The following is a 14,325-nucleotide window of genomic DNA, read 5'->3' as shown; positions in this document are numbered from 1 at the left end:
AGCACCGCCCACAGGTGAGTCTGATCACATGGTCATAACATCATCAAAGGTCCTTTAGCCCACTAGCATTTAGCATCTACCACAGGAAGAGCCCCAGAATGGATGCTCAGCCCAGGACAATTGAGAATAAGTATTTTTTTATTTTTATACACCTAGTCTAGCATTTAATGGAAAGGGGCCCAGTCAGGCTCCTTACCATTAACAATATGTATAGTGGTCACGAAACAAGGCTTTCCACCAACCACTATCATGGTGGTCTGGGGAACCAGTCATTTCCAGCTAGCCGCGGGCCCCGATCCCCTCCGGGTCCAGTCGCAGTCACACGATCAATACACCACTGGTATTCATTCAAGAAGGACAGGCAAAGCGGAGTTAGGAAAGTTGCTCCAGAATTATTAATTCATAGGAAAAGGAAGTTATTATTAAAACAAGTCAGGTGCAGTAAAGTTCCTCTCTTAGGTTTGGTGTATAAACATAACCCCTGTCCATATTTTCTATTAGGATACATAGATGCAACTGATGCTTAGGAACCCCATGTACAGTATGAGTGTTAGAGAATTGCTAGGACAGCAATTCCCCGGTAGCTGTTGAACCCTGGGACGGGACACAAGAGACAGTGAGCCCTAAGCTGAAGCCCCCAACTGACCCTTCCTATTGCCAGGCCCTATCCTACGTAATAGGCGGCAACCACGAAGACAGTCCCTTCCTGGATATGTTGCACACACTGTTTTGTGATCAAAGGAATATAGAGATTTATTTTACAATATAGTTAACGCCTTTTGACACAATGCAAAATATTGGCATAGAAAGACAGGCTAGATCAATTGGATATGACGTTTCGGTCCTTAGACCTTCATCAGACGTGATCTAGTGTGGTAGCAGGATCAGTATAAGTGTCAAGGCATGCCTTGACACTTATACTGATCCTGCTACCACACTAGATCGCGTCTGATGAAGGTCTAAGGACCGAAACGTCATATCCAATTGATCTAGCCTGTCTTTCTATGCCAATATTTTGCATTGTGTCAAAAGGCGTTAACTATATTGTAAAATAAATCTCTATATTCCTTTGATCACAAAACAGTGTGTGCAGCAAAATCTATTTTCACTAGTATATTTGGGTCGAAGGACCTTTTTTCGCTAGCACCACATATAATTTTAGAGTGTGCGGTACCATTGACTTTTTTCCTTCCTGGATATGTGACACACAAAACGGAGACAAGACAGACAACAACAAAGGGAGGTCAGCTAGCCAAGGGTCAGTAACAGTCGAGCGATGCCGTGCCAAATCGGAGTCCAAAGAATAGTCAGTAGGAAAAGCCAAAGGTCAAGGATAAGAATGCAAGCAAAGATAGGGACAGTAAGGAGCGAGTATGCACACGGCAATAGCAAGCACTGGTGTGAATGTGAGCCAAGGCTAAATAGGGGAGGATGAACCTGCCCTGGACCTGACAGGAAGGCAGGCTGTCAATCACAGGCAAGACAAAATTTAACCACTTAATGGACAGAGGCAACAAGGGCAGAAGACGGGTGTGGTGCAAATACAATCACAGAACTAGAGCCGTGTTCAGACAGTGCGACCAAAAACTTTAAGCCAAGAACCAAACTGCACACGCCTCTTGCACCGCCACATGCGAGCAGAAGGTGGCGCAGAGACCTGAACAGGCAGAGATGTTACAATGAGACAGAATGGAAAGATGCAAAGTTTCATTTGTTCCCGCTCTGGCATACCTGGGCTGTCCATTTAATATTATAAAAAATAATTGATAAGGTATGATGTGTGTTATCACATTATATTAAAGGGGTCTTCCAACCCACAATATTTTTTTACAAATAGCTTAAAATTCTGTAAAATAATAAGAGTAATTCCTAACCCCAGTGCCAGCATTTCCTCACTCCTCCACTGATCTCTGTTCAGTAACCTCCATCAAAGATGCGTTGGCACAACATGTGGTCACTGTAGCCAATCAAAAGTGGTATAGACTGCACTTATAGGCCCATATTCAGAAGGGTTTTCACAGTATCAGTAAATGAAAGTGCTATATAACTGTCCAGTGATTGTACTGTATGTTCTATGTGACATGTAAGCTTCAATACAGCAAAGAGGAATTCCTAAATAGAAGTGCACTGGGCAGCATAGAGCTATATACTCAAGACTTTAAAGGGGTTCTTCAGGATAATTATAAAACCCTACACTAATCTAAATACCCTCTCCCCGCCTACTTTCTAAATTACATAATTAATCAAAAATGTATAGTTACCCATATGGTTACATGAACATCCCGGGGACATTTTCTGATTATACAGTGACGATCTATTTCACCATTTCATCACTACTACTCCCCCCTCCCCCCCATGCCACTCCATCATACTCAACTGTCTACTTTCTGTCTAGGCTTCCTTCTGCGAGAAACGACTCATCATCCTTCCTTAACGTCAGTACGCGCATACAGAAACAGAGTCCTGGCTTAGTGCTGAAGCCGATAGTACATCTCTATTGCGCAAGCTGGGAATTTGCACAATAGAGATGTATTGAAAGCTAAGACGAGTTGCCAGAATTATAGTTAGTAGCTTGACATCAACCGTTAAGAGAGAAATAGGTCTGTAGGAGTCTGGTTTAGCTGGATCCTTACCCAGTTTGGGCAAGAGTACTACTACAGCTTCACTCATGGAACCCGGGAGTCTCCCAGACTCCAACGCATCCTGAAATGTTTTGAGCAAATGGGGTAACAAAATGTCTCCATACTGCTTATAAACCTCCCCTAATAGTCCTAAAGGCTAAGGCACAGTGCTGAACACTTGCTGTCAAAAAAGAGGAGGAGCTGTACCCTGCAAACAGAAGACAGGAAGAAGACAGGTAAAGTATAATAAGGTATAGGGTTGGGCTGAATGAGTTGGGAAGGGCTAGCAGTGGGATGAATAGCTAGGGAGACAGGGAGGGGGTGTAAGAAAGGGAGGGGGAGGAGTGAGAGGGGGATAGTGTGACAGCCTACAACTACCGGCACTGTCTGCCCCAGGGTTTCCGTCCTAAAGCCCGGGGAAACTAGGGGACGGTTGGCAGGAGTCAGCTTTAAAACCCAGTCATTTGAATGGATTTTTAAAGGTAACCGCCAGTGTCCGTACTCAGCCTCTCAGCAAAGAAACAGTTTTGTTTGTTTTTTTTGCATGGACACAAAATCATAAACGCAGGACTTTGTGTCCGTGCAAAAAAAAAAAAAACGGTTTCCAGGTGGAGAGGTCGCATACGGACACCAGCGTTTACCTTTAAAACCCATTCAAATGAATGACTTTTAAAGATGACTGCGAGCAAGACGTCCCCTGTCCAGTTTCCCTGGGATTTAGGACGGAAACCCTATGGCAGACAGCAGTGGTAGTGTGAACGCCCCCTAAGCCAGCAAGAAGCTACACCTTGTAAACAAATGCAGAGGATGGTAAGTGATCCCAGAGAATCCCAGAAAACACTCAAAACACTTCTACAGGTATATACGGACACACTTATTAACCTATTAATAGCACTAACAGACCTTTTTAAAAAATAAAAAAAATCATTTTTGCCCAGAAAACCCCTTTAATGAAAGGGAAAACTAAAAAAAAAAAAAAAAAAAAAAAATTCGGAAACTTTGGATCCAGAATAGTATTAATATACACCTTTCTAGTATAATGGAACCATTAACTATTTTTACATATGTTCATTCAGGAAGACTTTATTTAAATGTGATAAAATGCTTGAAAGCGGTATTCCGAGAATTATCAACGCTAAGCTAAATCTGACATAATGCCAATCCCACATAAGAGGAAAGACAAATTATTAATATATGTAATAGAGTAGATATATGCTTCATGAAAATAAACGCAGAACACATTCACTTTTATACAAATATTGGTTTAGCAATCCCTCCACGATGTAGGGATGAATGGACTTATAAGACATACTTATCACTTCTCATAACATTATGTCAGAGTTACTGTAGAGCTTTCCATGAACGCTCTTTCATTACACATACTGTTTAATTCCATTTAACATCTATTAGAGGTCTAGAGAACACCATTTCTATCAGACGCGCCTTCCCTTACAACTTTCAGTAGGCTCTTAATGTCACAGCCAATAGTCAGAATGCCATGTCAGAGGAGAATGGCTTCACAGATTCAGCTTACATCTGAGCTGTCGGAGCTGATCACAGTGTTTCATGTCACACAAAGCTAACATGATAGCTGTCTGACTTTGGGGGCATAAAATAACATATGTTTTATTAAGAAACACTCTGATACTAGTGGGTCATGGCCAGAAGGTTATTTACAAGTAGATATTACTAGACAGAGTTTAATTATTACAGTCACCTTCTAAGCATGGAGATTCTAGCGCTGAAAAAACTGCACATGGTTCATTACAATACTGCCTGTTTATTAAACATACTAAAATAATTCAGACAGTAAAAAAGTACATCGGGCCTTGTATATTAAACCAAGAAATCTTTATTATGTCAGTTCTTACATTACAGTGTTGCCAGTCAGACCTAGTTCACATATGCATTCGGTATTCCATTCGAAAAGTCCGCTTGGGGACCCCCCAAACGGAATACCGAATGCATTAAAAAGCGGTGAGCAATGAAAACACACGGACCCCATAGATTATAATGGAGTCCTTGTGTTTTCCGTACAGTGTGTGCCTGAATCATACGTAGAATAAAGTACTTCAAGCAGTACTTTTCTCTCCACATGATTTGTGCAGACACTGCGCGGAAAACACACGGACTCCATTATAGTCTATTGTTTCAGTGTATTTTCATTGCTCACCACTTTTTAATGCATTCCATATTCCGTTCAGGGGGTCCTCAATGGAATCCCCAATGCAGATGTGAACTGGGCCTCAGAGGCGAAACTTGAAGCTTTTGTGCACCAATACAAAATGGGGCCCCTACTTACCATTTCCCATTCAGAATAGTGGTATATTTTCTGTTGCAGAGAAAACTTTGGGACCCCCTCAGGGTCTAAAGTCTGTTAGCAACTGCTACTACTGCATCCCCTAGAGCAGAGGTTCCCAAAGTTTTTTTTCTCGTAGACCACTTTCAAAATTTTACTGGTTTCGGTGGACCCCCTGCTGCTACATTTCTACTATATTACCAAAACTCTGCAAAAACTGTGAAGATTACGCCAACGTAGACCCCTGTCGAGTCTCCCGTGGACCCGTGGAGGTCCACCTGGACCACTTTGGGAATCACTGTTCTAAAGCTACGTCCTTGTTGCCAGTAGTTACAGGAGATAGGAGCATGGGCAATTAATGCAGAACCATGCACCATATTAAATATGGGCAGAGTCCTATTCCAGTGGAAATTCGGGGAGCGCTTCACTTTATGTATTTTCTTGTCTATGGGCTATAATAATTACTAAGCGGCACTTCAGCAACTGCTGACAACTAAAGTAGTTAGAAATTTATAACATAATACCTATTTACTATAGTGTGGATTATTTTTTGAGATTTGATTTTTAATTTTCCCTACGAACTGGTTAAAGGGGTGGTGGGTTTTGTATTGAAGCCTGCCAGGTAATTGGTTGATTGTTACAGCCCTGGCTATCAGCTGTATTCACCAGGTAGCCATGTCTGGCTATACATTTCCCTAGTTTTTTAAGACATGGTTTTGCACCATAGCGTGAAGGACCTTCCATTATGATATCCATGTCTATTAGGGCATACAGATAGAGGTTGCCTTAAATAGACTTGCGATTACATGTAGAATGCTAAAGGGTTAAAAAAAATTAAGAACAATAATTTTCACTGATCAAAGAAAAGGTCCATTCACACGGGCACACTTCCCGGCCAGTCCCTCTTTCCATCCTTCCAAGTTGGGAGGTATGTATGTAGTATTACTACCTTTTTATTGACCTAACCCTACATTTTGATATTCTCTTTTTAGGTGTAACAAAGGCAAGTAAATTTAAATAGATAAATAAATGTTTTAATGTCTACATTGAAAATGTTCATCCTCTCCTTTGTGAATATAGGACCATCCTTCATGTATGATCCCATGTGGGGAATAAAGACCATTCCTAAAGTAACAGCTGTTAACAATACAGTTTCATAAAAAACGGCTTTTTCAAGTAAATTCCGCATTACGGTACAGGTTTATGCTTATATAATAAAAAACTAATCAAATAATATTTTTTCTTTACCACCTTTAAATGTATCATCTCTAATCTTTTAAAGCTTTAGTTGAATAGCAAGTTAATGTAGAAGGTTAAGCAATATCTATCTATCTATCTATCTATCTATCTATCTATCTATCTATTTATACAGTATATACATATATTATTCATACACATACATAAAAATATGCATCGCATATGTAAAGAAAAAAACATCTGCCTAAATCTCAGATGAATGTTCTGCAATTAATTTGTAAATCAGCGACGTGTGACATCAGAGAACTACAGCTCAGAGCACCAATGAATCCAACCCAGTGTACTCACTGTCATCTTCCCATTGCGATTTGCCTCTTCCCTTAAGGCTAAAGCTTTCAGGAAATTATCTTTCAGCTCTTTTCCTGCACTTGACAATATCCTGAAAAATAGGAAAACAACTGCAATGATGAACAGGACCTTGCAATTTAGATAAAAACATTAATACAGCCAGAGATTCAAGACATAGTGTCATTCATTACCATTTCAGCCACCTAAGACCAGTATAAGGGCACATGGCTGCGCAGTCACATACTTATGCTACATAGCCCTGCTGCTGTAGGGTTCCTCCTTAACCCCTATGCACACTAACTGACACCGGTTCACAGTACGGACCAGAAGCTGCATACACTATACGGAGGTGCATACACTAGTGGTGGCGCCTGGAACTGCAGCCATGCTACCTTTCATTTGATTCAGAGCAGGGCTGCTAGTAAATGGCTTCCGGTGGCCAAAACGGATGATTGGAATGGGGTCTGGATGTTGAACCCCGACTGATATACTGATGACCTGTGGATAACTTATAGGCATCAATTACTGATTGGTTTTCTAGACAGTAGTGAACAGTTTTTATAGTCAGAAAGGAGCTATGCCTTCTTAGTTATTAAATTCAGGTGTTTCAGCCACATTGCGTAATATCAAAGCCATAGACAAACCTTGGAAGATGTAAAAGATCTGAAGAGATCTGTGAGTTTAAATGGAGTCCACAGTTTCCAAATATGTCTCTGTTATTCAGTTTAACGCCCATTTTTGTGCATAATGAGGGTAAAAGTGCTATGGGGGTGCCCTAGTTTACCTGGCTTGTGTCTCAGCTCTAGATTCTTGGGATGCCACTTTTACATGTGGCACTGTCATAGGATGTCAGCTATGCCACAATTTTTTGATACACTAGATCTGCCCCAGTCGAGTATAAATGTGGATATTACGAGGTGGAAGCATCTAGGAGTAACAACAGCTCAACCATAAAATGATAGACCACAATCCCTTGCAGATCCAGACTGCTGAGAGCAGATATGTATAGCATATAAAACATCTATCCTCCATTGTATCACTCACTGCTGAGAGCAGATATGTATATAAAACATCTATCCTCCATTGTATCACTCACTGCTGAGAGCAGATATGTATAGCATATAAAACATCTATCCTCCATTGTATCACTCACTGCTGAGGTTCACGCTACCCCTGTAAGTGACATCAGCCAAAAACTGTGCATTAAGAGCGTCATAAAACTGGTTTCCATGGTGAAGCAGCTTAATATCACAATGCCTAATGTCAACTGGAGTGGTATAAAGCATGTCACCACTGTACTGTCTCTGGAGTGATGATACGCAACATACAAAGACATTTTTGACAATTGTATACTTCCGAACCTAGTTTGGGGGAGGCCCTTTTCTGTTCCCGCATGCCTTTCCCTGTACAAAAAAGTGGGGTCCATGGAGACATGGTTTGAAAGGATTGGTGTGCAACAACTTGAGTGGTCTAATCTCAGTGACATAAAACACCTTAGGATGAACCAGAACAATGACTATGAATCAAATATTCTCGGCCAGCATCAGTGTCTGACCTCACAAATGCTGAATAGGCAAAAATCTACTCACTTCCAAGATGTGTGGAGGATGTACTAGTACACAATGAGGCAAACATTCACATAAGCGTACATAGTATAGGTCTGATGGTAGGTGTCTATATACTTTAGTACATATGTCATATGCTTGTCTATAAACTGAAAGTACTGTACATCCCCTACTGACATTTGTAATATTGATCTGCAGATATGTTTTCATTAATAATGACAATGTAGCAGGGCTGTGGAGTTGGTAGACCAATCCACCAACTCTGACTCCTTTATTTTTCTACACCCTGGCTCCAACTCCAGCTCTCACACTGACTCCTTCAAGAATGGCTGACAGCCATGGTCAGACAGAAGCAAGCAAAAGTTCTCTCAAGGCTAAGTTCACACGGTGAAAAATGAAGAAGAATTTGAGGCAGAATCTGTGGAAAGCTCAAGAAGAATGCTTATTTTGTCAGTGCCCTGCTCCGATCTCTGCCTTCCATGGAATACAATAGGGGGCAAAATCCGCCTCAAAATCAATGGCAGATTGTAACTCAAAATCCTCTCCTAAACCAGCCATTGTGATGGACGATTTTTTCATTCGCCGTTTTCATGTGGTTTCCAAGGCCTAGTGCTGTTTATCCCTACTGTATGAGTCTAATCACATGTGTAAACCCCATGCCAGAAAGTCAAGGTGCATACTTTGCTTTTTGCCATGGATTTCAGAGGACCAGTTTCAACATAGGGTGGTATCACACGGAGTTCAGACACGCTCATTCAGACACGTAAACACTGTCAAAGTGCCCGCTGTAAAACAGAATCCCATAGACTTCAATGTTTGACGGTCTTATGTGCGCTACACATTGAAATCAATGGGAGGCTTTTAAACCCATTGATTTCAATGTGTAGCGCGCGTAAGAGCGGAACACATTGAAGTCTATGGGATTCTGTTTTACAGCGATCACTTTGACACGTATTTACATGTCTGAATGAGCGGAGCGTAACTCCATGTAAAACCACCCTTATTGAGGAATAAAAAAAAACAGTGACTGTGGTAATGCAAGAAAGGAAAAAAAGAGGCTTCAATACCCCCTGAGAAAGATGAGTCTTGACTCTAGATAAGTTTCATAGAGGTTAGATAGATCATAACAGATAATTATATGATAACATCTCTGATATCATTCATGATGTCTCTGAGACCTGAAGAGGCCTGAAGACCGACGCTAGACCAAAGGTGAGGTGAGAATCACTGTTTGTTATGTTTTATCACCTTCCCTAGGCCTCCACTCATTATACTCTGGGGTTGATAAGTATAATATCAGATTTCTCCAAAAATAACACAGGCTCTTATATTATTCTTTGTTCCAAAAGATGAATTAAGACTTATTTTCAAGGGATGTCTTATTTGTTTCCAGAAACGAAAATCCACTTGCCAGACCTCCCTACACCCAAAACAATTAAAACTGGCAAGTGGCAGTTGTGGATGGGCTGCCCGGGTGCTATTTCTAATGAACTGCCAACAGGGCTTATTTTTAAAGTAGGGCTTATATTTCAAACAAACTCCAAAAATCCTGAAAAATCATGTTAGGGCTTATTTTTTTGGGGAAAGAGGATAGCAGTTTAGTTTTGGACATGTTTTGTCTGACCAAATCCCACTGGGGAACAAATACTACCAGTGTGGTCCTCTCAGGGACTCAGCAATCTACCGACTAAAGCGAGATGCTCATCTCGCCTCATGGCAGATGCAGCCCTGCCACTAGGGATCCAGAAATAAAAGTTGTAAAGAAAAATTGAGAACAGAAAAAAGTTCAAGTCACCCCCTTTCCCTAGACCGTAATAAAAATAAACAAAGTCAAACATCAACATATTAGGCATAACTGTTTCCAAAAATGCCTGGGCTATAAATATATACAAATATTTATCCTATACAATGAACTGTGTATTAGGAAAAAAAATAAAAATTTCCTGTCAGTTTTGCCTCCCCCAAAAATTCTAAAATAAACAATCAAACTTTTAAACAATCCTCAAAATGTTATGAATAAAAATGAAAACTTGCTCTCACAAAAAAAGACACCTTACATAGCTCCATCCACAGAAATAATATTAGAAAAAAGTTATTGGGTGTCTAAATATGGCTACTCAAATTATTTTTTTAATACTTCTCAAAGTTTTGGATTTTTGTTAAGATGTTAAAATATAACAAAAACTATATAAATTTGGTATCGCCATAATCATACCAACCTGCAGAATATAGCCAACATGTCATTTTGACTACATAATAAACACTGTAAAAACAAAACCCATAAAAAAATGGGGAAACGCAGTTTGAATTTTTTTTTTCAGGTTTCCTAGTACATCGTATGGTATATTAAATGGTATCACTATAAAGTACAGTTTGTCCTGCAAAAAAAAAAAAAAATCATTCATACAGCAGTGGGAAAGGGTTAAAGGGATTATATAGAAAAAATAAAGCTTAACATTGTATTCCTTGCACTGGATAAGCTACTTACTAATGTATACACAAGTCTATCTATGTCGCTCTGGTTCTCTGCTGCACATACATGAAGTAGAATATACTTGGTCATGTGATTGAGTGTTGGAGTGCCAGCAGGAAAGGAAAAGGAATAAGGCTAGGTTCATACGGGGTATTTTGGACCAGAATTCGAGGCGGAGGCCGCCTCAGGTTCCGGTCCAAAATGCGGGTAGCTGCGTCTGGATGCTGCGCACTCCGATCTGGATTAGGCCCAACTGAATGGGCCAAGTCGGTAGGAGGGAGTGTCTTCAGGCGGATTTGTGAGGCAAATCCGCCCAAAGAATGAGCATGTTGCTTTTTTTTTCCGGGAGCCAGAACAATCGAATCCCAGAAAAAAGAGCTGACCGTCTCCCATTGATTTCAATGGGATCCATCTTTTTGTCAGGATTTTGAGGCAAATTCGGCCTCAAAAATCCTGACCAAAATACCCCGTATGAACTCAGTCTAAGATTTCTGACTTCCCCTGCTGTACTCTGCAAATTTAATCATGAGGCTCTGGGGGTCCTGCATATATATTAGAAATAAAGCTTATCCAGGACTAGGTATGCATAAGTGACACTAGATTCACAATAGCATTTGAGTCTTGGTACGATTCTCCGTTCCCCATTCTGCTTAACATAGGTGGAGAGAAAAGTCCTGCAAGCATAAACATTATAGTCTGACTCTATAGGGTCTGCATGCAACCACTTTTAAACGGATAGGGCTTCCGTTTTTTGGGTCCCTGAACACCTTTAAGAATTCTAAGTTATGGGGCAAAATGGTGGCTCTGTGGTTAGCACTGCAGCCTTGCAGCGTAGAATCCTGGATTCGAATCCCGCGAGGAACAAAACATCTGCAAGGAGTTTGTATGTTCTTCCTGTGCTTGTGCGGGTTTGCTCCCATTCTAAAAATACACACTGAGGCTGTATTCACACTGAGTAACGCTGGCGTTTTTTGTGCTTATTTTTGCAAATAGCGGCGCGTTAACGCCGCGTAGCGCCGCGTTAACACCGCCTGTACGCCACGTTAACGCGGCGCTATTTTGCGGTGGCGTTGCCCGGCGTTAACGCGACGCTACGCGGCGTTAACGCGGCGCTATGTGCAAAAATAAGCACAAAAAACGCCAGCGTTACTCAGTGTGAATACAGCCTGATAGGGAGAGAAAAAAAAAACCATTGTGATCCCTATGTGGGGCTCACAATCTACATTTAAAAAAAAAGAGAATTCTAAATTATTAGACTTCTACATCATTGTATCAGTATTTTATCAACTGGGAGAAATATTCGGTATTACGAAGTTACCGTATATGATGCATACATATTTATTTTCCTACACATTAGGATTACCTATAGACAAAACTGTCTTTAATATGTAGTTTGCACATTCCCAAACTAATACAAGGGGATTGTCTACTTTATTACTACATTTGATGTTTTAAATACTGAAGGTTTTTATTCTACATTTCCAAGTGCAAGGTTGAATCTCTGCCATGGTTATCACAGAATTTGGCTTCCAGTGGAAAGTACACACCTGACTAAACATTAGCAGTAATGTTCAAGCCAGTTAACTGAGAGCTACCATCTACATGAGCCTGTCACTCCTCCAACAGTCACAACACTACACAAATCTCATCTACTTGCCCGCTTTCAAGTTACTGCTGACTAAATGCAATAGGGAAAATATCGGGTGAAATGTTATCTACTGGTCAAATCAGACCAAAGGTGTCTATAACATTACAGAAGTACTATTAATATTATCATAATAGTAAGTAATATAGATTCATAAATATAACATTACACGTACAGATAAAAATAATCTAAATAAAATGAAACATTTTTGGATAACTATTTAAAATTGTATTAAAAATGATTTTCTAGTGTGTGGTCGTTCCAGAAAAAGAAAACAATGGAAATGACATATGGGAGAATATATCATAGTGAACCTGGGCTGGATAAAAGTGGTGGTCTTCTTAAGGGGGTCACTTCAGAATGGGTCTCACTGTATTTTTAAGTCCCTCAAAATCACAGAATTTATAACTTTATTATTTATCTGTCTTTGCGAATTTGGCCAACGATGGTAAATGCTGCATTTTACAGGAGCTGCAAATTGGATGGGATTATGGCTAATCCCATCCACACATTGCAGAAAAAAATCCACAGCGGAAAACCGGCGTTTTTAAAAATGTTTGCCTTTTTAAAATTCATAGCATGTCAATTATACCTGCGGAAATGCTGACGTTTTCAGTATAGGTATAACTGGGGCAGAAAGTCTGCAGAGGAAAACTCTTTGTGTCCGCAGAAAAAAAAACCTTTTCCAGGCGGAGAGGCTGAAAACACGCACAGGCGGTCACATTTGAAAATCTGTTCAAATGAATGGGTTTTAAAGCCAACCTCTGGCAAGCCGTCTGCTGTCCGGTTTCCCCCGTGTTTACAGCGGATACCACGGGGCAGACAGCAGTGGCAGTGTGAATGCCCCCTAAGCTACACAGGAATGAAGCAACCTTCTACAATCACACATCCACACAAATAGCAGACAACACTGGCCATGTACAGTAGACAAGACATCAATATACCCGCACCACTCAACGTTATCAAACAAAAGAGTAACATGTATAAGCGATATTTACTCTCTTCAGATTTGTGGGGACATTTAGAGCCAAGAACAATCTTATTAAACTTCAGATTTAATATCCATAAAAAAGTTCAGTGCTTAACAAAAGGATATAATAAGAAAGCCATATACCTACAAACACTGTAAAATAAGTGGGAATAAAGTGCAGACCTATTTTTAAGTTGGCTGGGGGTAGAAAAGTAAATGGGAAGGAAGTAGTAGATGAGCAAACCCTACAGGTATCCTGTATCTCCAAAATCTGACAACGAGGTCAGGTATCTCCTCACATTTATGGACTCTCAGCTAGTCCCATTTCCTGTGACCTTTCACCAGTGATGTTATAATGGTCCTTGGTTGGATATGATATTTGGCATCCAGACTGAGAAATGGAGTTGAACTGTCCGCATCACCAGCAGCATATAAAAGAATTGCTGATAGATTGACCACAATAGAATTAGCACCTGGGACTCCATTTGTTCTCATTCTATAGCCTGGGCTGTGGATTGTACATTACTGTACACATGAAACACTCAAAATCTCCTATATACACCCATGAGTGAAAAAAAAAAAACTATGCAAACAACTCATGACACAGTATAACATATCCATATGTAATCGCACCATATAGTATAAAATATTGTATAGCCTAAAAAATAGTGTTGTACATTAACCAAACAATAGGTTCCTAAAGAACATTGTTATATAGGGCTGCCCCCACCCAACACTGCAAAAGATAAAATACTGTACAGTGCCTACAGTAAGTAGCAGTGCTACACAATGCTAAAGTACCATACAGTGATCAAATAATACTAATATACAGGACCCAAACAACATTTCCATATATAATGTGTGGGTCTGTCCTGACACAGTGAGTCTGGTGAGACTGTATTGTGCTCTTTTTGTTTATTAGTGTGGCTGGTAGTAAGCCACCCGTACAGCTAGCACTTATTGTTTAATTAGTGCTCAGACAAGAAGGTTTTGTTTTCCGTTCTTTTGCCTGAAGTTAAGGCATTATTTTATTTTGCTCATTTTGTGCCTGAAGTGAACGTTTATTTATTTTACAGTTTTTTTTTTTTCTAAAGAAACATATTTGCTACAGATTTTATGTCCCTGTCTCTGACAGGTTGGGTCAGCACCATTGCTGCTCCCGAGCTACCTTCCCCACAATATATATATTTTTTTTTTACAGTACCTG

General features: G+C 40.2%; 1 protein-coding gene across 1 annotated transcript in view; it reads right to left on the bottom strand.

Moving 5' to 3' along the window:
• The window catches only part of CFAP299 (cilia and flagella associated protein 299), a 359,874-nt gene that overhangs the window by 263,842 nt on the left and 81,707 nt on the right, over positions 1-14,325 (bottom strand). Inside the window, exon 3 of the mRNA XM_075284109.1 lies at positions 6,466-6,556. Coding sequence (XP_075140210.1) covers positions 6,466-6,556 — 91 coding nt within the window. The remainder of the gene's footprint in view (positions 1-6,465; positions 6,557-14,325) is intronic.

This window comes from Leptodactylus fuscus, chromosome 1, assembly GCF_031893055.1.
Source record: "Leptodactylus fuscus isolate aLepFus1 chromosome 1, aLepFus1.hap2, whole genome shotgun sequence".
Classification (NCBI taxonomy): domain Eukaryota; kingdom Metazoa; phylum Chordata; class Amphibia; order Anura; family Leptodactylidae; genus Leptodactylus; species Leptodactylus fuscus.
This window is presented reverse-complemented; position numbering and strand designations above follow the sequence as displayed.